The following is a 27,479-nucleotide window of genomic DNA, read 5'->3' as shown; positions in this document are numbered from 1 at the left end:
ATTTATCTGCATGAAACAATTGGCTATAACCGAAGAAAGAGTCATATTTTTGGTTACCTTCACTGCTTGCTCAAGAGCTGAATGAGTTAGGAATCTTGTTGAAAGCATTTATTAGAAATTAGCTCCATAATTGTGGAAGCAAATGTTCTGCCATCTAATTGTACATGTAACAATATGGAATTATGATAATGCTATAATCTTCATATTATAAGATGCAAAATTGAAATGAAAACATTAAAGGCATTTTTATGTCAAGGATATAATTACCTCCCTCAGCTAATCTGGCATAATGAAACAATAAAATACTAACACAGCAATAAATTTCACCACAGTTATCACAATAAAAATAAAATTGTACTGTTGCTATTTTTTGTAAATGCAGCCACTGTATATTACCAGTGCCAGCACGTCATGACATATGTCAGTTTATGATCTACCCGTACCAACAGTGGGTGTTGCTACAAACACTAACACAGAGGAGTTCATGAGGATGGTAGCCTAAAAGGGAAGTAAAATTAGGGAAAAGTATATTAGAATAAATAGCTAGTCAATAATAGAGCCTCTGGTAGATCTCCACATGGCTATGTCATTTTAGAGAGATTTGTTTATATGTGATACATATTTAGAAGTCTCATTGGTATTTAGCAGAATAGAAATTTGCAATTTTAAAAATTTGCTGGATACTTTTTTATTTAAATAAAGGTGGCAAAATACCGCAGTGACACTAAAAAAAAAATCATTAGCAATTTAATTAGCAGTTTAGTGTACCATTACCCAACTTGTTCTGTGCAGAATGCAGCTGTGACTGTAATTTTGCATCTGTTTCTTTGGTCGGAGTAGCGTTTTTGTGGATGAGTGGTCCAGCCTGAAATTAACTACAGTTTTTTTCTGCTCTAAAGCTGTTATTTTTCTGAGATGGGAACAAAAATGTTTTAATAAAGAAGAATTGTATTTCAGACCAGACTGTCCTTATGCAGCAAAATGACTGCAATAAAAGTCTTGTTTACGTCAGTTGTTCAGAATATGATGGGTTAAAATAGTCAATTGAAGTCATTTATATATGGGGGGATATCAATTATAATGTGACTATACAATACAGTTTTAATTTATAAGGCATCTCTTGCACAAATTGCATCCCCATCCCATGCTGCTGCTTCTCCTTTGTCTCCTAGGACCATCTCCATGGCCACAACATGCCAAACTTCTCCCACTATGCCCTCACCTGATGTGACCTTAAAACTGGTTAAAAACTAATATTGGTATGATATCATAAGGGTTTGCTCAGCTGTGCAATAGACCTGGACTCTCTTTCCCTGAAGAGAAACCGATTGCTCCAGAGGTATTGTGCTCTGATTGTGTGCTGCAGGTAGATGCTCAAAGGAGTCTTCCTTCATGTCTAGAAATATGGTGGCTGCAATGTCAGGCATTCAAGGTTAAACAGAGAAGGGTCCTTGAGGCTTCAACAGGGATGCAGAGGATCCCCATGTTGCAAAACAGAGTGGATGTGGGTTAAATGCTTACTGTACCATTGATAAAACGTTTTGTAACCAATATTTCTCTGAAAAACTGTCTTTACTGGCAGTCCTGGGCTCAGTTAATCTTAATGTGGCAAAAGGTTAGCAGTGGGGAGCCCAAGGTTTCCAACTAGGACAGGGGTTGTTTAAAATATTAATGAACTGGAAAAAGGGATGCTAAGATAATATAATGTTATTAAATCTGTGGATGATACAAAACTATTTAGGCTAGTTGAGACAATGGAGAAAACTGAGTAACTTCAGAGGGAAATAGTAAAGCTAGATGAATGGGCACCAAATCAAAATTCAATGTTACTAAATACAAGGTAATGCACATTGGAAGAATTACTCAAATGTTGCTGGGATTATAAACTAACAGTAATTGTTCAGAAACAAATCTTGTGCATTACAGTGGATAGTTCAATGAAAACTTCAGCTCAGTCTGCAGAGGCGGTAAAAAAAAACAAACAATGTTAGAATATGTAAGGATTGAGATAGAAAGCACTAATTAAACTATAATGCTATTATATAAAACAGTGTTTCATCTTCACCTGAAATTCTAGTCACCCTGCTTAAAAAAGGAATTGCAGAAATAGAAGGGGTCCAAATCTGGACAGTATGGAGAGGCTTTCATAGAAAGATTAAAAGGTGAAGAATAAGGGAGGACAGGATAGAGGTTTAAGAAAATAATGAATGGTACTCGGAAGGTAAATCGAGCATTCCTATTTATCCTTTTCTATAATACAAGAACAAGAGGACAATCAGTGAATTGAAAGGCAGCATATTTAAAACTGAAAAGGATTTTTTTTTTCTTACCCACACATAATTAACCTGTGGAACTCAGCTCCTCCAATAGTTTGGGGTAAAGAACTTAGGAAAAAAATAAAAATTAGACATTTATATTCATAATGTGAATATTCAGAGTTGCACAGAGGGAAAAAATAGGAACATAAACCCATATATATCCAGGCATAAATCAACCACTGATTGCTTGGAGTTAGGAAGAAACTTCTCCTATGGGTAGGTTACTACATAATTGACCATTAGGCATTTTGATACACATTTTTCATGTTTATCTGTATAGATTTATGTCAACAAAAATGCTACTTCCAACACCTTATCCATGTCTGAAAAAAATTTAGAATCATGTAAATAAATAAATATTATCCAGTTGATGGTACATGTTATTCTACCCACTGCTGAAAAGTAGCCTCTTCTCTCAGAGGAGCAGCACTGACCTACCATGCGGATGAGGAAGGGGGTAGCAAAAGTGTGTTGAAGCCATTTTTGTGCCCGCCTGATCTTGGGTTACTCTAAGAGCTGGAGAGGCCACATGCATAACTTAGACTCAGCACTTTCTCTGTAGACCTTTGTGTAGCAGCTCTGCCCTCAAACGCAGCCCTCCAGCTCCCAGCCTTGTCCGTAGCACAGCTTCTATGCCAGTGCATGCAAGATGTTCCTGCAGTGGGGAATTCTCCCTTGGCTGGATCAGGGGCTTTCAGGTTATGTCTACACTGAAGTTGGGAGCAAAACTCACAGCCCTGGTAGACAGACTGGTGCTAATTGTGCATGAGCTAGCATGCTAAAATAGTTGTGTGGATGGAGAAGCTCTGGTGGAAACTTGCACTAGCCACCTGAGCTCAAACCAAGGGGATTGGGTGGGCTTGGGCTTGGAGGGTTACCTGGAGTCTCTGCTGAAGCCAGAATGTTCAGTCAGCTGTTTTTAGCAGGCTGGTGCCAGTCTGCCTACTTTGGCTGGGAGGCTCACACCCAGCTGCAGTGTTGACATATCTCTGGAGCCCCTTTACACTGTTCTGGCTGTTTGTTGCAAGGAGCCAGAGTGATGTGAGGTTCTTGCCCCAGGAGATCATTTGTGCACAGCAGTGTTGTGCAAAGTTCAGAATAAAAAGTAAGGAATACCATATTCATTTGAAACTGCAGGGGAAACTTTGGTAAGCAAAATACAGATAATCAAGTTGAAATCAGCTAGAACATTGGGTTAAGTATCATAGGATCTTTAAGGAGCACAAATGGATTGTGATTTTACATTTTATCCATGGTGTCAAAACCATGTAATATGCATATAACCATGTAATTATTTTGTCTGTCATTAATGTATGTTGCTTAACTGAAGAGATTATAGAATAAACATGACTAGTAAAGTTGCTATATAAACTAATGTGTGAAATGGAAGAAATGTTATGAGTACTACACAGATTTATAGATACTGAATTTTGTGGTGTACAGTACATTAGTGACAGGAGAGAAGGCTGCCTCCCATTTTGTGAGCTGTTTATATTTATAAAGGTGTGGATTAACAAAGTTGCTCCCTAACTTTCTAAATTAAACTGAACAATTACAAAAATGAAAATGACAAAAAAAAAGTACTTTTGGTTTTTATTCTGCTTTTCTGTGAGGGTTTCTTTCTGAAAGCTCTTGTTTCCAAGGAGAGGAAAAAGTTGTGAAATATCTAGCTGTGGTATTTTGAATGCCTTAGACATTTTACCTTAATATATGAAAAACGTTTTTCAGTAAAATATTGGGGGTGGGATGGGGAGGAAGGGAACTGGCCCTTGGCAAAAAATGTCCCTTTTTCTTCATTGTACCAGCACCTGTTGTGCAGTCAGTCAGTTTCCATCTTATGTGCAAGAGGTGTGTTTACTACAGATATCTTGCATGAGGACTTGAGGCCCTTTTGGTATGAAAGCTGCTAGATATAAAGAAAATACTATGCGAATCTTGAAGCAGGGCCTTGCACTTGGTTCTGTGTTTCACCCTTGTGTCCCCTTGCTCCATTCCTTGGTCAGCTGGTTGCTTATTTTACTTTCGAGTTGTCAATATACTATTGCGTGTTAACTGTTACACATGTTGCTTAGTACTTAAAATTCAGTCAGAGGCAAAAACTGGTGGTTGCTCTACCATTTGAAAGTGTCTGGCAGCTGTAGATGACCCCTAAGAATATAGGGTGAAATCCTGGCTCCATTGAAGCTAATGGGAGGCTCTCTTTTTGATGTTGTTTAGTGTTGGATTTGATGGTGTCTTCATGTGTTTCCTTTTTGACCCAGTCATTATTGAGGTTAGTTGAAGCTGCTATTTCTTCCTTAGTAAGAGGCAAGTCATCATTAGAATTCAGGTCCTTGATGTATAGGCAGATTCCTAATTTCTCATATAGTGGAGCTCAGTTTTTTCAGGGTTGCAGTTTAACATCCGGTCCAGGGAGAAAAATGTATACCAGTGAATTCCAGTCAATGTTTTTTCTTGACTACACAGCGCTCATTTGGTTAGTAAATCACATTACTTTAAAACTAGAGACTTAATTTTGGCTTAAATTGTCCTCTGCAGTCTTAACACTGATTTTTCTTTGGCTTTTAGGAAAACAAACATTTGATAAAAATGGCTAAAAATAGTCTGTATTTTTAATAGAACAAAAGTCTACAAATTCGGACCATAATTTTTAACCACAATGAATCATGGTTAGAAAGGAGAGTGCATGCCATAGTAATATCACATCTACTTATTTTTCCCATATTGTTGAAAAATAGAATTAACTTTTAGACTAACGGCTCAAAAGATGGCTCTAAATTTGGCACTCAGTTTAGGCATCTCTACCTCCAAGTACCCTGCTTGGATTTGTATATGAAGGCTGGGAGGTTGACCTCCAATAGCTTAATTTGCATGTTTCAGTGCTGTTTACGTGCACATTAGGGACGGTTGTAAACAGGGACACTCAAAATTGGGAATCTCTTTGAAAATACCGTTCTAACTTCACCTATACTGCTTGATTAAAGATTAATAAATTGGGCCATTTTAAGACACTGTATTGACTGGCTCTGGGAGCACTGTGTTGTCCACCTTAATAGGAAGCGTGGAGGCTGCAATTGGGAAGTATTGGGAATTGAAGATGGAGGGAAGGATTGGAATTGTCAGTTTTGCATAAGGGATATGGAAGAACCCTCCCTCTGAACCAATTTTTTTAACTTTTTTTTAGCCACATGAAGCAACGCCTTTGAAGACCAGAAAGAAAAATCTAAACACATATTCACCAACAACAGGAACATGCCGAATCAGTCCATTTTCATCTCCCAAGAGTCATAATGTACAAGAGTTCAGAAATGGTCTATCAAGTGGTTAGTTGAATGTTCTCTTTTACTTATAACAAAAAAATTCTGGTTATTGGTTAAGTCAAGGGCTTGATATTGTAATTTATGTCTCATCTGGTATGTCTTTCTTTTTTCTCTTAAGGAGTTTAGGGCTCTTATCACATAATTACCCCAAAAGCTTTCATTTATGATGACCATCATGTAGCAGGCTTTGCCTTCCTTTGTTCAATATAGGAAATATATTTTGCAAAGGGCCAAATTCACCGCTAATGTGTGGGGGCAACTCCATTCATTCCAGTGGAATTAGAGCAACTTTTGTCCGCAGTGAACTTTTGCCCATTCTCTCTCCCCAACTCCCAGCTTTCATTTCCAGAGAGAGCGTGTACTACTATTGAATTAAATGGAGTGTATATTTTCAAGTTGCTGAATATTACTTGAGAATGTTACAATAGAAAGAATGTTTTAATAATTTGGAAGGTAATGTAATCTAGTGGTAGGATAGAGGAGTAGGAGTCAAGACTCCTGAGGTGTATTTCCAGTTCTGCCACTGACTTTAGACAAATCATTTAACCTTTTCTATATGTTAGTTTACCTGTCAGTAAAATGGGTGTAGTGCCTGCTTCTCTTGTGAGGGTTTTGAGTCTTTATGAATATTTGAAAGGTGCTTTGGTGTTCTCCAATCAAAGATGATATAGAAGAACCGTTAATTAATGTTACTCTGTGCTTTCCTTCATGTATGTGCTGGCTAAGTAAGTGTAGGATTTCGGTTTTGTGAAACAGTAGTCCATTTTCTATGGAGTATGGGAAGAGAGGAGGCTGTATAGATTGGATGGCCTCCACCTCAGAAGGGGAACTAATCTTCTTGGGGACCTGCTGACTAAAATAGTCAGGAGAGGGATAAACTAATAGGAAAAGGTAAGGGTAAAAAAAAAGGGAAGATATGAGCACTTGGCAGAAAATTGAGATGCTGAGAACAAAATTAATCAAGGACCCTTAGGACATGGAGAAGAAATTCTTGACTTGCCTATGCTATGAGCAATGCTAGGAACCTGGGTAACAACAAGAGGAATTGGAATTGCTTTTATGAACATAAATTTGATCTGTTGGTATTACTGAAACCTGATAGGATTATTTGCAAGAATGGAAAGTTTAAAAACAGTGGTTATCACCGATTTAGGAAGGATTAAGTGGGCAAAAGGGGAAAGGGAGTGGCAGTCTGTCAAAAAAGGCATTGCCTGTTTCTGCGTCACTGATAACTCAAAGGAAAATGATCTTGAATGCTTACGGATCAATGCCCTTCCAGATAATATACAAGATGTGGTATTAGTGTCTGCTACCGAAAATCAAATCACACGAGGGAACAGGATGACCACCTTCTTATGCACCTATCTATCAGGTATAGGGGGGAAAACTGCATGATCATGGGGGACTTGAATTTGAGTGACATATTTTGGAGGTCTCATGCTGTCAGTATTAAAACATCCTTGGGATTTCTAAACATTATAGATGACAGTTTCCTAACTCTAAAAGTTAGAAAGCCAACGTGGGGGAATTTTTTATTACACGGTCCAAACGGAAGACTGGAAGAAAGCTAATGTTGCGCCAATTTTTAAAAAGGGTAAATAGGATGACCTGCATAATTATAGGCCTGTCAGCCTTGCATTGATCCAAGCAAGATAATGGAGCAGCTAATATGGGACTTGATTACTAAAGAGTTAAAGGAGGGTAATGTAATTAATGTAAATCAACCTGGGTTTATGGAAAATAGATCCTGTCAAACTAACTTGATGCCTTTTTTGATGAGATTACAAATTTGGTCGATAAAGGTAATAGTGTGACTATTATAGTCTAATATACTTAGTAAATACATACTTAGTATAAGTCTAATATACTTTGACTTGGTACCATGTGACATTTTGATTAAAAAACCAGAATGATCTAAAATTAACATAGCACACATTAAATGGATTAACAACTGGCTAACTGATAGGTCTCAAAATGTAATTGTAAATAGGGAGTCGTCAAGTGGGTGTGTTTCCAGTGGGGTCCTGCAGGGATTGGTTCTTGGCCCTATGCTATTTAACATAGTTATCAAAGACCTGAAAGAAAACAAAATCACTGATAAAGTTTGCAGATAACACAAAATTGGGGGAGAGGTAAATAATGAAGAGGGACAGGTCACAATTTAGAGCTATCTGGATTACTTGGTAAATTGGGCAAAAGCAAACTATATGCATTTTAACATTGCTAAATGTAAATGTATACATCTAGGAACAAAGAATGTAGGCCATCCTTAAAGATGGGAGACGGTATTCTGGGAAGCAGTCAATCAAAATAGATTTGGGGATTGTGGTGGTTAATCAGCTGAACATGAGTTTCCAATGTGACGCTGTGGCCAAAAAAGTTAACATGATCCTGGAATGCATAAACAAGAGAATCTTGGAGGAATAGAGAGGTTATTTTACCTCTGTATCTGACACTGGTGCGACCGCTGCTGGACTACTGAATTGTGAGCACCAGCATTAGACACAAGAAGGATGTTGATAAATTGGAGAAGGTTCAGAGAAGAACCACAAGAATGGAAGGATCAGAAAACATGCGTCGTTTGTCCATAATGACAGTAGTCATTTAATGGAAAAGCACATTTCTCATACTGTGGTCATTGTTTTCCATGATGTGTCAGCACTACTATGTACACCAATCCAGAATGACCCAGTAGGCAATCAGCCTCAGGCAAAATGACTAGATAGTGAGGGCAGTGTAAGCTAACTGTAAGCGCGTTGGCTCCGTGGGAGGCCACAGCGGCTTCCTACAGATAGGGGAATAGCTTGCGCTTGGCGAGTGAGCAGCTTTAGCAATCCACCCTTAGGCAGGGTGGGCACCCAGTCTATCACTCAGACCCCCAATCTGGGCGAGCGAACAAGGGGTCAGTTGCTCCAACCCTTAGGCAGGGTGAGCAGCGGTCGAGGCTACGGCTTCTTGAGCCGTCAGGAGAGAGATTCTCCTGGGGTGGCTAGGGAAAAGGGGAAGGGGAGGGAGTAGGGGACGCAGGCCCACCCGTCTCCACTGCGTCCCAGCCCAGGGCCCTAGTAGTGGCAGAAGCGGCTACCACTGTGTCAGCGGGGCTCCTGCCGCAACACACCGACTATATTGCAGCTTCAGCCACAGGCAGTGGCTGTCCCTGGGCTACTTCCTCCCCACTGACCCCAGTACCTGCCTCCTCCATGCTGCGAAGATAGTCCGCCTGGGGTAGCGCCGTCAGTTCCTCTTCGTCGACCGGAGGTAAGGCGGGGAGTTCCTCTTCAGGGGGCAGCTCCTCAAGGTCATTGTAGGTTGGGAGAGGCTCGGCCTCTGGCAGCTCCTCCAAGTCCTGCCCCACCTCAGGGAGGGGCTCGGCGGCCGGTAGTTCCTCCAGATCCGGCCCGGCCTCCGGTGGAGCCCGCCACTCGGGCTGCTCCGGGGTCTCGGCCCAGTCCGGTGGTTCCGGAGCACGGGCCCAGGCTCGGGGTAGCTCGGCCCAGTTGTCCTGGCCGGGTTGCCTGGTCCAAATCCGGGAAGGCCCTATCCAGGCCCAGGTGGGGCCGGGGTTCGTCGGCAGCTCGGCTCTGGCCTAGGCCTCTGCGGGCAGGGCCGCACGTCTGTCTCTGGCAGCAGTCTGGGGCCTACTGAGCTCAGGGGCCTGGCCTTTATACTTCCCCTTCCTGTCGGGGCTCCGCCCCGCTGCCGCTGATTGGACTGGCTGGGTGGTCCTATCACGGCCCGGGTCCCTTGTTGCTGGGCAGAGTCCGTGGCAGGACGTGAGGTGGTCCAATCAGGGCACTCGCGCCCTTCCTCGGGCTCTTGCTCCGGGGGAGGCCACAGCGGCTTCCTACACTAACCATAATTGTGCTCTAGTTTGGGTGTTCTCAATATGGGAAATTTTTCTCTTCCTCCCAGGGTGCAGGCAATGGGCTAGAAATCCTGTCCCCCAATTGGCAACATCCTGGCAGACTGATAGATGAGGAGGACTCATCTGCAGTGTTGCCATGTCCTAGAAAGCAATTAAGAGAGGAATTTGTTCTTCTGAGTTGCAGATTTTGTGGGTGCCTACAGATAATGAAGCTGTGCCTCAGCCTTGTTGGAGATATACCCCAGAAGGTTAATACATTAATTTTATACCTGATGTTAGCATTATATACAGCTTTACAATTTTTTTAAAAAAGTAACAGGATGGGTCTTTTAAAATATACAATATTATTGACTAGCCCTTGTGTATACGTTTACATTTCTGACAAGCTCTTTCATTTGGATGTGGGCAAATACAATCCTCAATTCATACATATATGTCTGTATGTACTGCAGGTGTTAAACAATTTTCTGCAGAGCTGCACAACTCTAGGTTTGTATTATATACCTTATTTTTTATGAAAAGGAAAAAAATGCCTTGAGGACTAAAATGCTTGTGTATTGAGATATCAGTGGAAAAGGTGAGCATGTACTGTATTTCCATACTGAAATTAAATATGGACATAAGGGAACATTCTTTTTGCTCATAAAAAGACTGATCACATCTTCAAAGCTGACATTTAGATGGATAATTATTCAGTAATGGAGCAGTAGCTACCTTTTTCTACATTCATATAGCTACAAAACGGTGGCAAAGACTGATTGCTGCATCACATCCTTTCAACCGACCGCTTCTCTTCCCCTAAAGAAATTTTAAATTTTATTTTAAATGTTTTAGGATTTTACTAAATAATGTAAGAATACAACAGTAGACAATTTTATTACAAAATGAATATTAGCTTTAAAGACTTCTTTTTACACTGTACAAAGTACAAGAAGTTCCATATATAAACGCTGTCTATTTAAGAACATGAGTAAATAAATATTGTTTTTCTTTGGAACAGGAGTGACTAAGTAAAGCCCTCAAGAAGTCTAAATGCCTAGGGCATGCTACAGTTGCTTAAAAGTATACTGTATTTTTCAGAATCTAACCACCCCAAAGTAAGTACACATTCATGATATCAAGAATTCATTGTTGCAATGCTCTGTTGCGCTGCCTGATAACTTAGGTGTGCATTGGCAGACTACCTTGAAGTGCATGGCCTATGTATAAATTTCTGTATAAAATGATATTATGCCTTCAGTTCTTCATTAATGGCTAGTATATTTTTAGAATTCATTTTTACATTATTTTACTAATTTTCAAATGCACTTAGGGTTCAGCCCTTCTATATCACTGGTCCAGTGGTAATGTCAGTCTCGTAACTGATGGCCAATTTGCTACAAGTGCTTAAATTTTAAATAACTTGGGGATAGGGCCCTCAGCTATTGTAGTAGAGCAACAAACTTTTATAGCACATTGTCATGCTTAGGAATCTCAGTACAGTTTACAAAACATGAAAATTAAAAAACTTAATCCATCCTAAAGATTTACATGCAATCATTTAAAAGCCAGTGACAATAAAAGTAAGTATTTAACCTTTAGACTGAATCAAGGGAAAGGCAGGGCCACTTCTAATGTCAAAAAGGGGCTATATATAATAGCTACGGATAAAATCCACCCAGGGCATAGAGCCTGCACTGGTACCTATGCAACTCCTAAGCCCACATTAAGGGCCCACAGCTTGGTGCAAGCCCTCTGCCCTAGGATGAATTCCACCTTACAGAGGCTATGAGATACCATAATATGTTTTAGGAATAAAGCTGTGTGTGTTAGGATGAAAGTGCTTCTTTATGAACTTGTTTGGGCCAAAAAAAACCCCAAAAACTGATCTTTATTATTTTTGGAAATAGAAGAATGACGCACAGTATTTGATTTGGTCTGCTGAGCTGTAAGAGCTGTGGACACTAAACTTGACTGACATATCACAGGTGCTTCTAAGGCTGTCTGGGCAACACTGACGTAACCAAGTAAAAAAGATATGCTATTCTGTATCGGAGAACAATACCATGTATCACCCTTGCATCTTCTCCTCTCAACAAATGGCAGATCCGAGTGATAACTTAATCAGGGGACCAACTGACTTGGAAAAAGAGAGTCCAATAGTTAGGAGAAAGTCTAAATAAAGAGAAATCGGACATTACACCCAAAAGTGACAAAGATTGGGCTTTGATGGATATTTGTTCGGAGCAAATTCCAGTGCCAAGGGTTCACAACTGAGAAGACTTCACTCTGCACACTACCTTCAAATTCAGCCCTTGGGACAGACTGCTAAAGTATTCCCCTAGTCTGCAACTACAGTAATGGGACACACAGGGAGAGGTGGTCTCTGATGTAGCTGGAATCTAGGTCATTGTGATGTTTAACTTAGAAGCTGCTTTTGAAGGCTGTATGGTGCAAAGCAACCATCATGAGTTGCAACTTTTAGTTCCAGAAAGCTTCTACTCTCTGGGGTTCTAGATATGTATTTTTTTCTATCTCTGGTATAATTTGTAGTTACCTGAATGTGAACTACATTCATGATTCTGGCTTTATTAATGATACTGCTGGAGATCTGGGATCCTAAAAATGTTCAGGTTTCCTTCCAGTAAACTTGCAGATGCAGTTTGTGTATTAATTTATAAGAGATGCCATATTATACCCTTTCTAGAGACAGTCCTAATGCCACAAACGACGAGGGAAGTTTTTCTAGCAATTAGCAATCTTTTGAAAGCTGCAGTATAGAGAAAGATTGTCCTCCCCTATGGAAACTGGTTATATTCAATAAGGAAAAACCCTTTGATTTTGGGCCACAAGTCACTATAAACCTATTGTTTCTCCACCCCATCCCCCAAAATCAGTCAAATAGAAAAAGAGAAGAGAGGATTCGAGTCTGAAGACGGAAGATCTGAGTTTGTCTGTACATGAAGCAAAACCTCTTGAAGTCATATGAATTTGAACTTATTTTTCCTGAATTTAAATCTAGCTTAAATTTTCTCATGGTTTTTATGCTTTTATCTTCTCCTCCTTCAGATCCTTCCTTAAAACTTGACCCTTTCACTTATTCTTCCATCCCTACTATCCTTTCCAGTGCTGTCTGCTGCCACTCATGCTGCTGCTTTATAACCTGTGTTGTATCAATCTGTTTTAGACTAAGATCCTTTGAGCAGGGACTTTTTTCCTGCACATATGTAAAGTACATCTAAAGTACTATGTAAATAACCAAACAAAATCTCTGAATTAATAGTTTATTCTGTGGTTCATAGTGATGATAGTCACTAATATGGTTGAAGATATCATAAAAAACTAGTTCTCTCTCTTTATCCTTTCATAAATGTGCTTTAAACCATATTTATATTGTAAATAATGTATTCACTGTCTGAGCAGTCAGGTCACTGACATAAGAACGTGAATGGCAGAGAAGAGAGATCTGTTGCCATTTGGCACAATTTTTCTATTGGAACACCATCCCCAACTAACAGAAGTGAAGACACTATTTTATCTGGATAGAATTTCATTTTTGTAGGGGCTCGACTCAAAGACAATACTATATTAGATCTGGTTGTTTGGCTTTAGCTTTGAGAACTTTTGATTCTCATGCAATAATTATATCTTTGTTATAAAAGCATTATGGTGGGTTTCTATAAAATCTTCAGAATAAATCATTGGTGAGAAAGAATAATCATAAAGCTCTTCGCTGTGCACCTGAAGTGCATGGAAGAGAAATTTAAATACATTAAAGATGGACTGTATATTTTGCCGCCTCTGTCCTAAAATCTCACAGGAAATATCTTTATACAGTGATTCCGGGGGTCCATGAGCTAGTGTAGTATTTCCTTAGAAAGCCAATATAGAAATTGATATACAATACAAAGCGTGTACCTAATTGTCTTCAGATGTAACTTTTTTCCTAAAGTGGTATTGGTAGGGATATCGTGAAAATATACTGAAAGGAGATTTACATAGTATTTGATTAAGGTTAGTTTTATGTCCCTCAATATAAGTATACTACCAGCAGATACCAATCAAGAGGCAGTAGATTTAGTTTAGTACTACAATAGCTTTCTGAGTTCTTGTCCATTTGATTGATCAATTGAAAAACTTTTTCAGATCAAGTTAAATTGATTCGACTGCACAGTATACCAATCTAAAGCTTGTGATCTATAATTGCTCAGCTAGCATCACAGATTTCTTACCTGAAAGGCAGTTTGTTTTCTTTGCACCACATCTGAGCTCAAGTTTAATTAGCAAAGCCATAGAAGTAGAGTTTTCCGGTGATTCCCACCCTCCTCTCATTTCTTGAAAGAATCATGCAAATGCTCTAACAATCTGGACATTGAAATACGAATTGTTATGCAGTAACAGCAACTAGCATGTGATTTGTTGATCACATGCTGCCGTATGACAGGCACTTGGCTACAATACGGTTATATCAATGTACTATATCAGAGCATTTGGAAAGAAGTTGCACTGTCTCCTTTTAGTTGCTTACAAGATGGGGCTCAGGGTAGAGGCACATGCTTTCTTTTTGTTAAAGAAAGTGGAGGTTTTACTTTTCAGTCATAGCAATGTTTTATAGGCATAGATTTTTTCTCCAACATGCTGCATTTTGAAAACTATTCTTAAACAAGATGTTCAACAGTTTTTGATTTTCTAATACCTGACAGAATCATACCAAATTTCAGTCACTGATACCATAGTTCTAAATTATCTACATCGAAAAGCTACAGAAGCCACTAAGGTGACAAATTAGAAGAAAAAAGTGCATGTTTGTTCATGGGACAGTCATCCTTGTTTCAAAAGCAAGCTGTTTCTAAGATTTCTCAGTAGTCAGGATGCAGGCTAACACTCTTTTATTGCTTCACACAATACCTGTATAGTATACCTGTTTCATTTTTATCTGTATTTTTGTTTTTCTTTGTTTAATATATACTACTAAGAAGACAGAGCTGAGCTAAATGACTCAGAAATCAGTTTATCTGGAAGAGGGCAGCCTCAAACAGAAGAGAATAAGTAAGTATACCAGTGTGTGGTGATAAAATTGCATCATTTTCAGTTATGAGGGAAGTGACTATTTCCTTAGAGAAATAAAACTTAGAATGATTGTTCTTTTATACTTGAGATTATATAGAGTGGGCTTTTCAAAAGCAGCTAAGAGGTTAGACACCCAACTCTGATTTTCAATGTGATTTGGTAACTTAACTCCCATACCTATTATTAGAAATCTCCCCCAAAATGGTGTATTAAGCAATTTTGTAAGTAAGGTACATGAAGGAATGTGTTTTATCTTTCCAAACTCTTTCATATGTGCAAGCTCTGTAGATTTTGGAAAGAGTCATTGCTAAATTCTAGTGGTTGATTTTGATACCTTTCATCGCAATGATTCTGACTTCAATTGTGTACTAATTTTGCTAAAACTTTCCCAGAAGAATCTTGTTTTTCTTGCTACAAACTCATTTTAGTACATAAGCCTTTTGATAGTGATGAACATTTATAGGCCTCAGTTCAGCAAAGCACTTAAGCAGGTACATCAAGTTAGCTGGCTACTCAGGTGCTTTGCTAAACAGGAATGGACATGAGTGCATAAGGAAGGAGTTTTTGTGTTTTGCTGAATTGGAGTCAGAATTGGTAAATATTCTAGATGGGACTGGTAGCGTGATACATATTAAGATTGCCTGACACTGCCCATTATAAGACTGTTTTCTGTTGCTTATAATTTTGCCAAACTTTAACAGTTTGGTTGAAGTTTTCCATGTCAGTTGAATTTCATGTCCGTCCAGGAGGTTGAATTTTGGGAGGAAATTGCATCCATTCATTCCAAGAATGAAGCTAAGGAAGAGCATGTTGTTGTGCCCATGTTAAATTCCGAGTGACCTTTTCTTTGAAAATCTCTGTTGCTTATTTGCTTTGGAGCAGGGCCTTGAAATTTGGCCTCTGTGTCAATGTGACTTTTGCTATCCCTGTGAAAATCCATCCAGCTTTGGCCAAGTTATAAGCTTTTGAAAAATTACAGTTTGCACAGGCTCAGTGGCTACTTCATTTTTAGCCAAAGATTGCATCCTCTCTGAGCATGCTCTGTCCCCTTATTGCTCCTGTGTGTGACCAGACTGTGCACTAATCTTGCTTCAACCAGGGCTACAGATTATGCCACAGATCACATCATGCTACAGTTATGATTTGCAGCATTTATTTGCATAAGTATTATGCTTTTTTCTTATGCTTGAAATTAGAGCTCTTCCTTTTGATAAAGATATTCTAAAGGGTTCTTTTTATTGTATTGGATGCTTTATCTTTTGCTTAAGTGTTGGATTCTTTTATTGCAGGATACTAAACATTGTTTAAGTGGAGCCCACAAGAACAATAAGAAACACTCTAGTTGTTAGGAATTAAAATCCTTCAGCTGTCTCAGTGACTATTTAATTTAGTGCTAATTGAAAACTAAAGCCCCATCCTGCAAAGGGATCCACCCACACTGACCCTGATACCTACATTATAATTTAAGAATGCCAGAAAAGTGTCTTAAACCCTAATCTTGCTTCCCAATCTGCACAAGCTCATGGGACCATGCTAGTAGATCCCCACAGAGAACTGGAACTTAACCTGCTTTGACTTATGATAAAAGGATGCCAATTTTAAATTTACCTTCATCTTTTGTTTTGAGCATGGTATTTAAACCCTTTCATGACTAGTTTAATTTTTGTTTTACACTAAAAGCTGTGGCTTTGCTTGTAGGTTTTATTAATATTTGGAAAACATTTTACTAAAGAGACAAGGTGGGTGAGGTAATATCTTTTATTGATCCTATCCACAGAAGTTGGTCCAATAAAAGATATTGCCTCACCCACCTTGTCTCTGTAATATTCTGGGACTAACATGGCTACAGCTACACTGCATCCATGTTTTACTAGAGTTACATTAAATCTGTGTGGAAGACACAAATGAATGTCTATGTTAATCAATTAAAATGCTTTCAATTATGGAAGAGTTCACCATAGTGCCTTCTTATGAAACAGGATTTTATTTTTTTCCATGCTTAAATTAAAATCCCAAGAGGGTAATTAACAATTGGAGCAATTTGCCTAGGGATTCTCCATTACTGGAAGTTTTTAAGTCAAGGTATGTTCTAAAAAGTATGTTGTAGCTCAAAAAAAGTTATGGGCTTGATGCAGAAAGTTTTGAGTGAGGTTGTGTGGCCAGACTTGATGATCATAATGGGTCCCTTTGGGCCTTTAAAATAAATAATCTTTGAATAGTCAATCTCTTTAGACAAATATTTACAAATGTCATGTTTTCAGTGCAGAAAATGCTTAATCCACACCAAAGTAGTCTTCCCATGATACATTGACCAGGGATTTACTGTGTCTACCATTGTTTCCAAGTGATGGTAATCTTGAAAGTACAAAACGATTCAAGTAAGCAGAATCACTTTTGACATGTAAATGTTTGTATTCAATAAGTTTTTAAAAAACTGCAAAATTTGAGAACAGCAGTTAGTGACAGATCAATAAACCATATATATGTAAACAAACACCTACATACTAATATTTTATGTGAACTTCCATACGCTTTATGTTCTGAGGGGAAAAATATATTGTACAATACACTGACACTGGCATTTCCTCTTCTATATAGCCATCTGTTGCTGTGTAGAAATGTGATAATAGCAACTTTCCTTTTCCATAAGGCCGAGTATAAATACCAACTTTGACAATGTGATCCTTCCTTTTGTGGGAAAAGAAAAGTGGATGGATGTTTTCCCCATTTGTCCATTTTGATTTCTGTGCTGACGTGCTACAAAGAAAATCAGTTCTAAGTCTTAAGAACACTCTCCCTTCCCCCCATAAGTAGTCAGTCATACACTGAATAATCTGCCATTTAGAACCTGATTCAATTACATACTACTTGATTTTTCTTACTCAGAGTTTAGAGGCTGATGATCTCAATATCTTTACATTTAGTATTACTACATGTCTGTGGACTGAAAGATGGGCTAGCAGTGGTTAAATCACTGAACTGAGACTACATGGGTTCAATTCCTGGCTGTGTCCCCGCCTTCTTGTGTGATCATGAGCAAGTTGGGTTGGGTATGTCTACACTGGAGTTGGGAAGAGAGCCCCGAGCCCAGCTAGACAGACTCGCAATAGAGAGGCTTGAGTGAACATGTTTAAAACAACATTTTTTATTTTTTTTTAAAGAGATGCAGAGATTGCGGCTCAGTCTGCAGCCCAGGCTCTCAAGTCCATCCGACCCCCTAGGCTTGGGAGCCCAAGCTGCAACATCTGCATTGCCATTTTTAGCACTCTAGCTGGAGGCCCACTAGCACGGTTCTGTCTACCCAGGCTTGGAGGCTTGTTCAGCTGCAGTGTAGACATATTGATTTCTCTGGGCCTGAGTTCCCCCATCTTTAAAACAAAGACGATACTTTCCTACTTCACAGTAGTCTTATCAGGCTAGACTATTTCTTACATAGTGCTGAGATATTACTGTTGCTGAGAGCTTCTAAGAAAGACATCTTAAATTATTATTCACAATGGATGTGGACATCATCGATTTAAACCATTTCACTTTCCTTTTATGTAGGTTTAAGGTGTTGCAGTCTGAAGTTGAAAATTCACTGGTGAGATTTCTGAAAATGAGAAAAAGCTTAACAAGTTTACAGGTCTGTCTTCTACTACTGGCATTAACTTTAATGTACTTAGAAAAGAAACTTGAAGAAAATGAAATCTTATACCCACTATTCTTTGAGACTTACAGGCAAGAAAAGAAAGCTAAATATAAACTGAACAGATTTGACCTAGAAATCATGGGCACAAATAGAGAAGCTCTCACAATACCATTTACAGTTTTTTCCCCAAAGTCACTTTTCAAAGTATACTTGCACAATAAGTGTCTTATTCATAGATTCCAAGGCCAGAAGAGACCATTGTCATCTGGTCTGACCTATATGACACAGGAACGTCTAGGCTTGTCCAGGATTTGAACCTGGGACAAACCTCACAGCCAAAGCAAAATTCATACCCTTAAACAAATGAGCCAAATTTTACTTGTATCCCTGTGCCTAGGTTGTATAGAAATTACACTACATAAGATAATTACTAACTAGTATTGACAATTAGTTATACATTATTACTGCATACGTTTCTTTAGACCATAGGAATGGTCCATCTAGCTTGTTTTCAGACAGTGACCAGTGCCAGATGGTTCGGGGGAAATGAACTGGGCAATTATCAAGTGATCCAACCCTTGTCATCCAATCCTACTTTCTGATAGTCCTATTCTTGTATGAAAAGACTTGAAAATTAAACATCTATTTGGGTTGAAATCATCATACTATTCAGTTCACTGTCAGTATGTCTATTTATCACCCACATAATGTGGTTTATTCATAGTCTTCATACTGAATAAATTCATGACAAAGTTCTCTTGTATACTTCAATATCCTCAGAAATAATTCAGTTTATTCAAATTGTTTTGATTTACTTACATATGCAGGCTGCCACTATTGCTTCAAAAAGACTTGTTCAGATTGCTACCCTTGCACTAGCCTTTAATTAAAGATTTTCAATTTTGCTTTTACAAATACATTTAAAAATAAAATCTTATCCTTGCTAATAAAATTGATACGGTAGAGATTTTGAGATGTACTATTAAGGTTGAAGAACATATGCAAGAGAATTTTAAAAGCTGATCGATTCTCTTTTTTTACTAACAGATTAAGGCAAATTTCTATATGTATCAATTGCTTTTCTGGGGATCAGATGTGAATCTCTGTTTAAAAAACGGACTATCTAGAAATGAAGCAGTTTTCAGATAATGTTTTAAAAAACACTTAGGCTCCTAAGAACCTACGTCACTTTTGAAAAAGGAATTTAAGTCCCACTGGCTTTCACTTACTTATAAGTCACTTAGGTGCTTATGAAAATTTTACCCTTTGCTAGAGTAGTTTGTTAACTATAAATTGCATTGAAAATGCTTGTTAAACAGTTTGTGCAGTGTTGTAGCTGTGTTGGTCCCAGGATATTAGACAGACAAGATGGGTGAGGTAATACCTGAAGAAGAGTTCTGTGTAAGCTCTAAAGTTTCTCTCTCATCAACAGAAGTTGGTCCAATAGAAGATGTTACCTCACCTACCTTGTCTCTCTCTCTGTTAGTCTCTAGTAATTTGTGGGTTTAGGAATAGGATTAATATGGTTTTTAATTCTACTTTCAGGCTTTAGAGGGCAGTAGAGAGCTTGAAAATATTATTGGTGTCTCAAACTCATCCTGTAACTTGAAAGCTGAAGTGCAGAAAACCAAAGTACTAAGTAAGCTTCAACAATTGTTATCCCCTTACTATGACACTTTGATTTTATTCCAGATATGCTCATTTAAAATTTTGCATGAATGCAATCATTACTACTAGGTGCTACTGTAATAAATATAGTTTTTGTATACAGAATACTGGTGTTTGATATTGTCTTACGTTTATGTTACTAAAGCGAAGCAAAGTACATTCAGGCTAGGGCATGAGATTGCCAGGTCCAGGAGAATGATGTAAACCAGATGTCCAAGCCTATATGAACCTATGGCACCCTTTGTTTGTGGGCATGCAAGCATTTCTGTTGCCCGTAAAAGGGAGAATTACCATTCCTCTCATCTCTGAGCTGGAGACAAAGTGCCATGTCATCATCAGAGGGAAAGATTGGAAGAAAAAAAAATGGGTGGGACATGAGCATTAATTGTGCTTGGGTTTTGCAGATTTTTAAGCCAACAATGTGTGCTATTTTTATCATCCTTTAAAAAGAAAAATCCATCTGCTTGGGGGGTAAAGAGATGTCTTGCCTTTAACTGGTTTCATTAAAACCTTTAGAGTAAAATTTTCTTGACCTTCAATTCTTTATGAATTCATGTTTTATTCATTAGTGGATCAAGCCGAAAAACTAAAGCCGCTGAAGAGGAGCAATGCAAAACATTCTGCCCGAGGTAATATTTATTTTTAAATTTGTTCTGTAGCATCTGCTTTGATGGTTAATAGCAATCATTGGGTTCCTTTCCGTGACTTCCTTTTGAAAGTCTTCAGATAACCTTTAGCAAAAAACTATCAGATTTGTGTTCCTTCCTCTATAGGCCAAACTAATTTTTTTTACATTCTTTGAAACTTTGTTTCTTTGTAGCCTGTTTTGTTGTATAAAACACTTATTGAAGAAACAGCGCATCAGGAGGGCAATTGGGTATTAGTAGTGCATTGGGGCCTGAGCCAAAGGGCCTTTAAGTCAATTGGGCCCTTTAGTGTTTTTATTTATAAACATACCATCTACCAGTTGCCCCTGTTCATCCTCCGTTTTCCCTTGCACACAACTTTCCTTCCATCTTTTTGTGGCAGAGACTGTATCACTTTATCTATATTGTGTCTGGTACACTCTTGATGATGTTGAAATACTAAATATTACATCATTTCATAACTTATTCTGACAGATGCAAATCCTGATTGAATTGATTAAAAACTAAATCAAAACTGCAGCAGAAAGAGAATGAGTGTGTCCTAGGACACTAGGATTAATACCTTTGCGGGGTGGAAAAAGGGAAATGCTAAGGAGTCTTTAACTACAACAAGTGGCAAGTATAAAACTAAGAAGGGTGTGAACTGAGTTAGTATTAATGTATTGTTGCTTGGGGGCTTCCAAGCGTCTAGTGAGTTAAAGCAACAGACAAATATCTTTAAAATGAGAGGAAGCATCAATATATGACTATTGCAAATTTGTTCTGACTGGACAACTTTGAGATAAAATTGCCACCATTTAAGGGCATTTCTTTTCTGGAAAACATGTGGTACTTAATGTAGCAGGAAGCTTTGGAGGAGCAGCATCACCAGCGTAACCACCACTGCACTCTGGGAACCAGACATTTACCATCTCATCACTGGATCTTTTTTCTGAGTGTGAAAGATGATGTGATTGGGAATCAAGTAAAGAGAGGGAACCAACCAACAGTATCTGTTTCCAACGCTGTACCCTGGGCAACTCCTAAGATACAACCCCTGCTTCTGCATGTATCAGTTTCCACTCCTGTCTTTGTTAAGAGTCAGTGTGGCCTAGTGATTAGAACACTTGATTGGGACTCAGATCTGGGTTCTGGCTCTGGCTCTGGCTCTGCCACTGGTTGGCTGGATGATTTTAGGCAAGTCACTTTGCCTTTCTGTGCCTTATTTTCCTATCTGTGAAATGAGGATGATACGGACCTCTTATTTAAGTGATGGAAAGCACTGTATGAGGGTTAGGTGATATTATTCCTGTCCTCTCTCTATTTGCTTTTTCTGTACTTAGCCAACTAAGGCGTGGGCACATCCAGCTAAAAATTCCTGGGGGGCCTGATCGCAATAAAAAAAATTGCCTCTCTCCAATACTGGCTAAAGGTTAGCCAAACGTTTACCAGGCCCAGGAAAGTATAGCTAGTTTCCAAGAGGAGCCAACGGGGTCATAGTTTTTATCTGTGGTCTTACATCAGCCAACCTATAAGCAACAGAGACAGATGCATTTTCCTATCTCTTGTTCTCTATTCTCTTGTGCAATTGGTTTATTTTAGGAAGAAACACAATTAGACTTTTAATGGCAAAACCTGAGAGCTACAGTATACAATTAATACTCTTCCCCCCTCCCCTGGCAACAAAAACATTTAATGTCATTTAAAAAAAAAAAAAACATTCAAGAAAGAATCTCTTTTTTAAAATCTGTCCTGTCCCCCCCCCCCCACACACACACACTCTAATGGAGTTTAATATGAAGACTGACTTGGTTTTTCTTACAGCTACACTGTTTTTGCCTTATACTCCTCCTTTCTTTTCCTGTGTTAAATAAATAAATAAAATGAATGACTATCTTCTAATGTGTACTACAAGCAAAACTAAGTTCCTAGCAACAGGCCTTTGAACTGCCAAAATCTCTACAACATTCTGCAAATTCTAAACTTAAAAAAAAACAAAACCATCTTTCTGTAGCAAAGGTAAAAACCACCATCATGAGTCTAGACAATAGTTGATCCATACCCAGAACATTTGAAGAGCATCCCATACTAAAGTTAGAGCTCCTACAGCTTGTGTTCATTTCATAAGTATGTTGTCATTACAACGTTTCTTGCAGATGTAAACAATTTTCTCTCTTTTACCTGATGGAATTTAGGAAGACATATAAAATAGAGGTATGGTTGGAGTCTTGCTAGGGGAGTAGTAGTTTCTAACATGAAGGGCAAAAAATCTGGATAAGAACCCAGGCTCTTTAGGTTTTATGGACTTCTGTGCGGAGGATGATATTTCTCTACCAGGGCATTTCAGAACAAATATGGAGATAATCTGATGAAACACTGTAGCCATTAGTAGTCGGTCCACAACTATTGGCTAGCTGACGCCGACATGTGTTCTTCCTATTTCTCCGCCCTCCCTCCCCCATTATTCTCTGATGATAGATAAAATGTTGAGGGCAGGAGACTTGCTCTAAACCCAATCAATTAATTTAAAATGTAGAGAAGTGTAATTAAAAAAAATTAAAATGAGGGAATTTCTACTATCCTATGTTGTGAGTGCAAAAAAAGCCAAACTTTTTGTCCACCATCAGTTCCAACCAACAGAAACTGTTCCAGATAGAGAGCCATCAAATCAACCTGGATTGCCTCTGCTCAGCTGTTGATCCCTATACTTCCTGCTGTGGGGAATTTTCCTCCTACAGTGGAAAACAAATCAGATTCAAGACAGTCTTGCTGGCTCTTGCACCACCCTTTTTGGTAGAATTTGATCATTTGCACAAGCTGAGGTTTTGAAAAGCATGAGGGGAAGTCTATGCTGCTTTCTTCACAATGGACCTCTGACCCTCTTGGCCCGTGAAAAGAAATGGAGAGCATCTTGGGCCAGTGCTGGTAGATGGTTGGTGCCTCTCTTGTGGAATGCTTTCTAGCTGCCCCGATGGAACAAATGGATAGGCCCATTCGTGCTACAGAAACTGGCCCTAGCCAACTGTCAAGCTAGACAAGATTTTCACTCTGAATCTTAATTCGTTGCCTGAAAGTAGGGCAGATGCATAGTCACCAGTTTAATAAGTTTACCAACTTTAATGTAGCTTCAACTTTAACAAGGACTAAGCTTCTTTCTGCTGCCTTAAATATAGGAAAAAGGAGCACAGAAAAAGCATGATAAAGTATTTGGAATTTTTTTTTACTTTGCCCTTTTCGTTTTGGATGTGGTTTTTTCATCATTATTTTTAATTAGTTATGCTCAAAACCTTATGCTTATGTTATGCTTAAAACCTATGACTATTCTGTGGCTTGATACAGATGGAATGTCACATTATCATCACATGGTGAGGCATGACATTTATTTACTTTACATAACAACCTCTGCTTAAAACAACTTACTACAGAAAATTCTTTAGTCAATGGGCAGTATTATGCAGAACTCAGTATATCATTTTGTGTGATCAGCATAAAAAATGGCATCATTGTTTGTCCATGACTAGCATTTACAGTAAACAAAATGTTTTTGAATAAAATGTAAGCAAACTCCAGAGCAGCTGCCAAGAGATGAAATCTAGTCAGTTTGCGGCAGTCCAACACACACATTGTGTGTTAATAAATATATAGGTTGCATTGTGCATATTTTAAAGAATGTTTAGAAGTGAGCATTTGGAAGATTGACTATGATAAAATTCTAAAGAGTGAAGCAACTTCAGCTGGCAGTTACAACGTTTTAGTAGTTTATCTACATTTCCTGTGAAGAAAACAGCATAGCATTAAAATGAGCATGAACCATGCCCATGAATGGGTCTCTTGTGCTCTTCAAGGCACAGTAGTCTTCTGGCTAAAGATTCTCAGATCATATTTGCAGTATTAAGAAAAACTATATTCAGAGCCTTCTTTAAGTTATAGGCTATATTTAAATAGGAAAATGAACCCATTTTCCAGCTACTCATTCTTGCAAGGGATTGGGTAAATTTGGTATTTGTATTAAGATTACTCTTCCCCGGCACCAATAAGAGTTTTTATTCCTACCTCATTTTGTACAGGGCAATGGAACCAATTTCCCCTTCTCCTTGCACACACACTAACACTGGTTTTCAGATGAACAGGTCGCTCTTTAACCAGATGGGTTGTCACTCATCACATTTGAACACGCATGTGCAACTAATGAACTTACAGCTGTATGAGACATCAGTCTAAGTGGTTTCAAGCCTCCAGAGTCTTGCTGTGGCTCACGGGATGGATGGTGCAGGTCTTGATCTCTTCCTCATGCTTTCCAGTAGTTTTCCTGGCTCTCGTGAGTTATACCTGATATACCAGAGGAGCTGAGAAGAAAACAAATAATTGCTCCTCCATGCAAGCAGTGTGATCTGCTCCAACTGAGTCTGTCACTTATGCAAAAATTCTCGGACATCATGTGTTCAACCATCAGTTGCTACTAGACTACAGTTGCTCAAACTCATTGCCTCAACAGCAGCCAGCAAGAAGTTACTTCCAGCAACCCAGGGTACTTGAGAAGGCTGCAATTACACCCAAACAAGATTTACATCAGGAGACACGATATTGTCTTCCCAGATGTATAATTTCTGTTGGCCACCACCTTTGTGGAGGCTAAAAATGTGGCTGGAATCAAACTGTTAAACCTACAAAGCCTCCTGGGTTGGAGAGAGAGACCTAGAGTTAAAATCTCACTGTCTTCACTAGTCAAGCTAAATTGCCTTAGATCCTGGTCTCAGCTGAAAACTGGTCTTTAAATGCTATGGGTCACTTCAATGTAAGACCGTTTCAGAGCGTGAACTCAGCTGCTAACTATGACCTTCTTGAACAGTTTGAGAATTAAGGAGCAATAAGAAGTCCTCGAACAGCCTTCACCTTGGATGCAAGAGAAAATCCGATCCTTATATTTCTGCAGAAGTAGCCTGTGTAAGAGTTGTCCAACCTTTTGTTTTCAAGAAATAATCCCATCTTCTTGTATTTAGGGAGTGTTTACAAATCTAAACTAGTTGGACACTATTTTCCATTTACTCAATAGACAATTAAAAACTGGAAATGGGATTTCTTTAGTAGACAAAGATCAGCTTCCCCTTTGGTTGCATAGTTAAATTTCAGAAATAGAACAGCATTAAAGACTTCTCATGCAAGACAGACTTTTGCTCTATTGTAGCTTGCACTTTCTGGATAAAAGCTTTTCCTTTGGCTAAGCTTGACTAGATCTCTTTTCTCATTCCATCCAAGTGTCCCCCCCAGCTTGGAATTGTACTTCTAGAAAATTCTATGGCCTTACAGCTGGAGAAGGCAATAAGTGCCTTGACTAGTGCCCAAATTCTGCAATGCCATTGAATTTTTAAATTTTATGTAGGTTCAAGTGAGAGACTAACTTTGTCCATTAGAGAAATACCATTTATGGGTAAGATACTGTAGACCGTTTTTCTTTTGACTCAAATAAATGTTCTATGTCTTCTCTCTTCATTGTTAAAAAACACAAAAACAACAACTTTCCTAGCAGACTCTGGTTTTACTGTGTTGTAGGTGCACATTAGAGTGTCTGAGTCTGAGGTCACAGACGTGAGCTTTTGGGGAGCAGCTTACAAACCTCTCCAATGATTGAACATCCGATGCTATGTAGATGAAATATTAAGCTATTAACTGTTGGCTGACAGAAATGCACATGAGACACATGGCTATAGGCTTCAGACATACGTATATACTGGATTGTCAATTTACCTTCTCTGTGTGGGTATCAACCACAGTGATTCATGAATTTTCATACCTTTGTTTATTCCCTATTTTCCTATCTACTTTTTTCAGAATCAATTTAAAAAAAAATCTGGCAGATCAAGACTTCAGAGTATGAAGTCTAATAAAAAAAATTAAAGAACTACTGCTTCATTACAACATGAATATGAATAGTAACTCCTACCTGACTATAAATACGCTATCTGTATTCTCCTGGGAATGTAATAATTATTTTAAATAAAGAAACAGTTTGAACTCACTTAATAGCAATCTTATGTTTAAGAGGTGTAAATAACTTGCTATCCAGACATTACAAATATCCAGGTGCTCCGTATGTGCTGATGACAACAAAATTGAAAAGAAAGACTGTAATAATTCTGACTGGTTTTCTCTGCAGAAGATATTGATTATTTGTGTGTGGTGAGAGATTTGGAAAATTCAATTAAGGGAGTTGTGCAAAGGTTTCATAAATTTTCCCTGTACAGCGTGTACACAGACATTGTTGTGTATTAAATCAATGCAGCACTTCACAATATATTTTCTTTGAAACATAAAAATAAATAACATTTAAACAGTTCTGCTTACTACAGAAACAAATTTTATTTTCTGTGAAGCATTTAGTCATGTGCCATCACTGACTCATACACGTTTGCCAGCTGTAACAAATTTTATAGACATTTTCTCCAGAGACATAGCTCATATACTATGAATTTTTAAATGAGCAAATGGTGAAGAAGGGATGTCAGCAATATAAAAATTGATCAGTTAAAAGATAAAAGCATAAGTAAAGAGATTTGTATGGTAGTCTTAATAGGTTTTATTAAATAAAAATACTATAAAAAGACAGTAATGAATAGACTGAAGGTTTTAACTGTGGTTGAGGTGGAGAAAAATTATTCTGGCACATTTAGTAGAAGATTGGTTTTATAGCACCTGACAGGTGAACATTTTTTTCTCTCTCCTTTTTAGGTGTGTAAATGTTTCAGAGCAGTCCTACTTGGGGGGAGGGATGGGTAAGATCCTGCCCTTTTGCTGCACTTATGGATTGGGAGGGGAGGACACATGGGAACATCTACCATCCCATAGAAGCAGCAGGGCAGGATTTGTACCTAGTATTCAAGCAACTACCATGCAAGCCTGTGCACTGAAACCCCAAGGTAATGTAGACTTTAGTTTAGGGTGTCATGTCCAGCCCCCTTATCCAGCTGGTGCATGTGCTGCAGAGAGCAGCATCTGCTAGCTAAC

The 27,479-nt window shown here is 38.5% G+C and overlaps 1 protein-coding gene across 3 annotated transcripts in view; it reads left to right on the top strand.

The window, feature by feature from the left end:
* Positions 1-27,479, top strand: part of ITGB3BP (integrin subunit beta 3 binding protein) — a 40,167-nt gene that overhangs the window by 4,860 nt on the left and 7,828 nt on the right. For 2 of the 3 annotated variants that reach the window (XM_067535549.1, XM_067535550.1), the window contains exons 3-7: positions 5,503-5,641; positions 14,459-14,531; positions 18,099-18,177; positions 19,729-19,822; positions 20,421-20,480. In XM_067535549.1, coding sequence (XP_067391650.1) covers positions 5,503-5,641; positions 14,459-14,531; positions 18,099-18,177; positions 19,729-19,822; positions 20,421-20,480 — 445 coding nt within the window. Of the gene's footprint in view, positions 1-5,502; positions 5,642-14,458; positions 14,532-18,098; positions 18,178-19,728; positions 19,823-20,420; positions 20,481-26,306; positions 26,485-27,479 lie in introns of those variants that run through there. The other variant, XM_067535551.1, reaches the window with a different exon arrangement.

The sequence above is a fragment of the Emydura macquarii genome, unplaced genomic scaffold (assembly GCF_026122565.2).
Source record: "Emydura macquarii macquarii isolate MOO-44397 ecotype Brisbane River unplaced genomic scaffold, CSIRO-AGI_Emac_v2 contig_3506, whole genome shotgun sequence".
Taxonomy (NCBI): domain Eukaryota; kingdom Metazoa; phylum Chordata; order Testudines; family Chelidae; genus Emydura; species Emydura macquarii.
The sequence above is the reverse complement of the archived record's forward strand: the minus strand, read 5'-3'. Positions and strand labels throughout refer to the sequence as shown.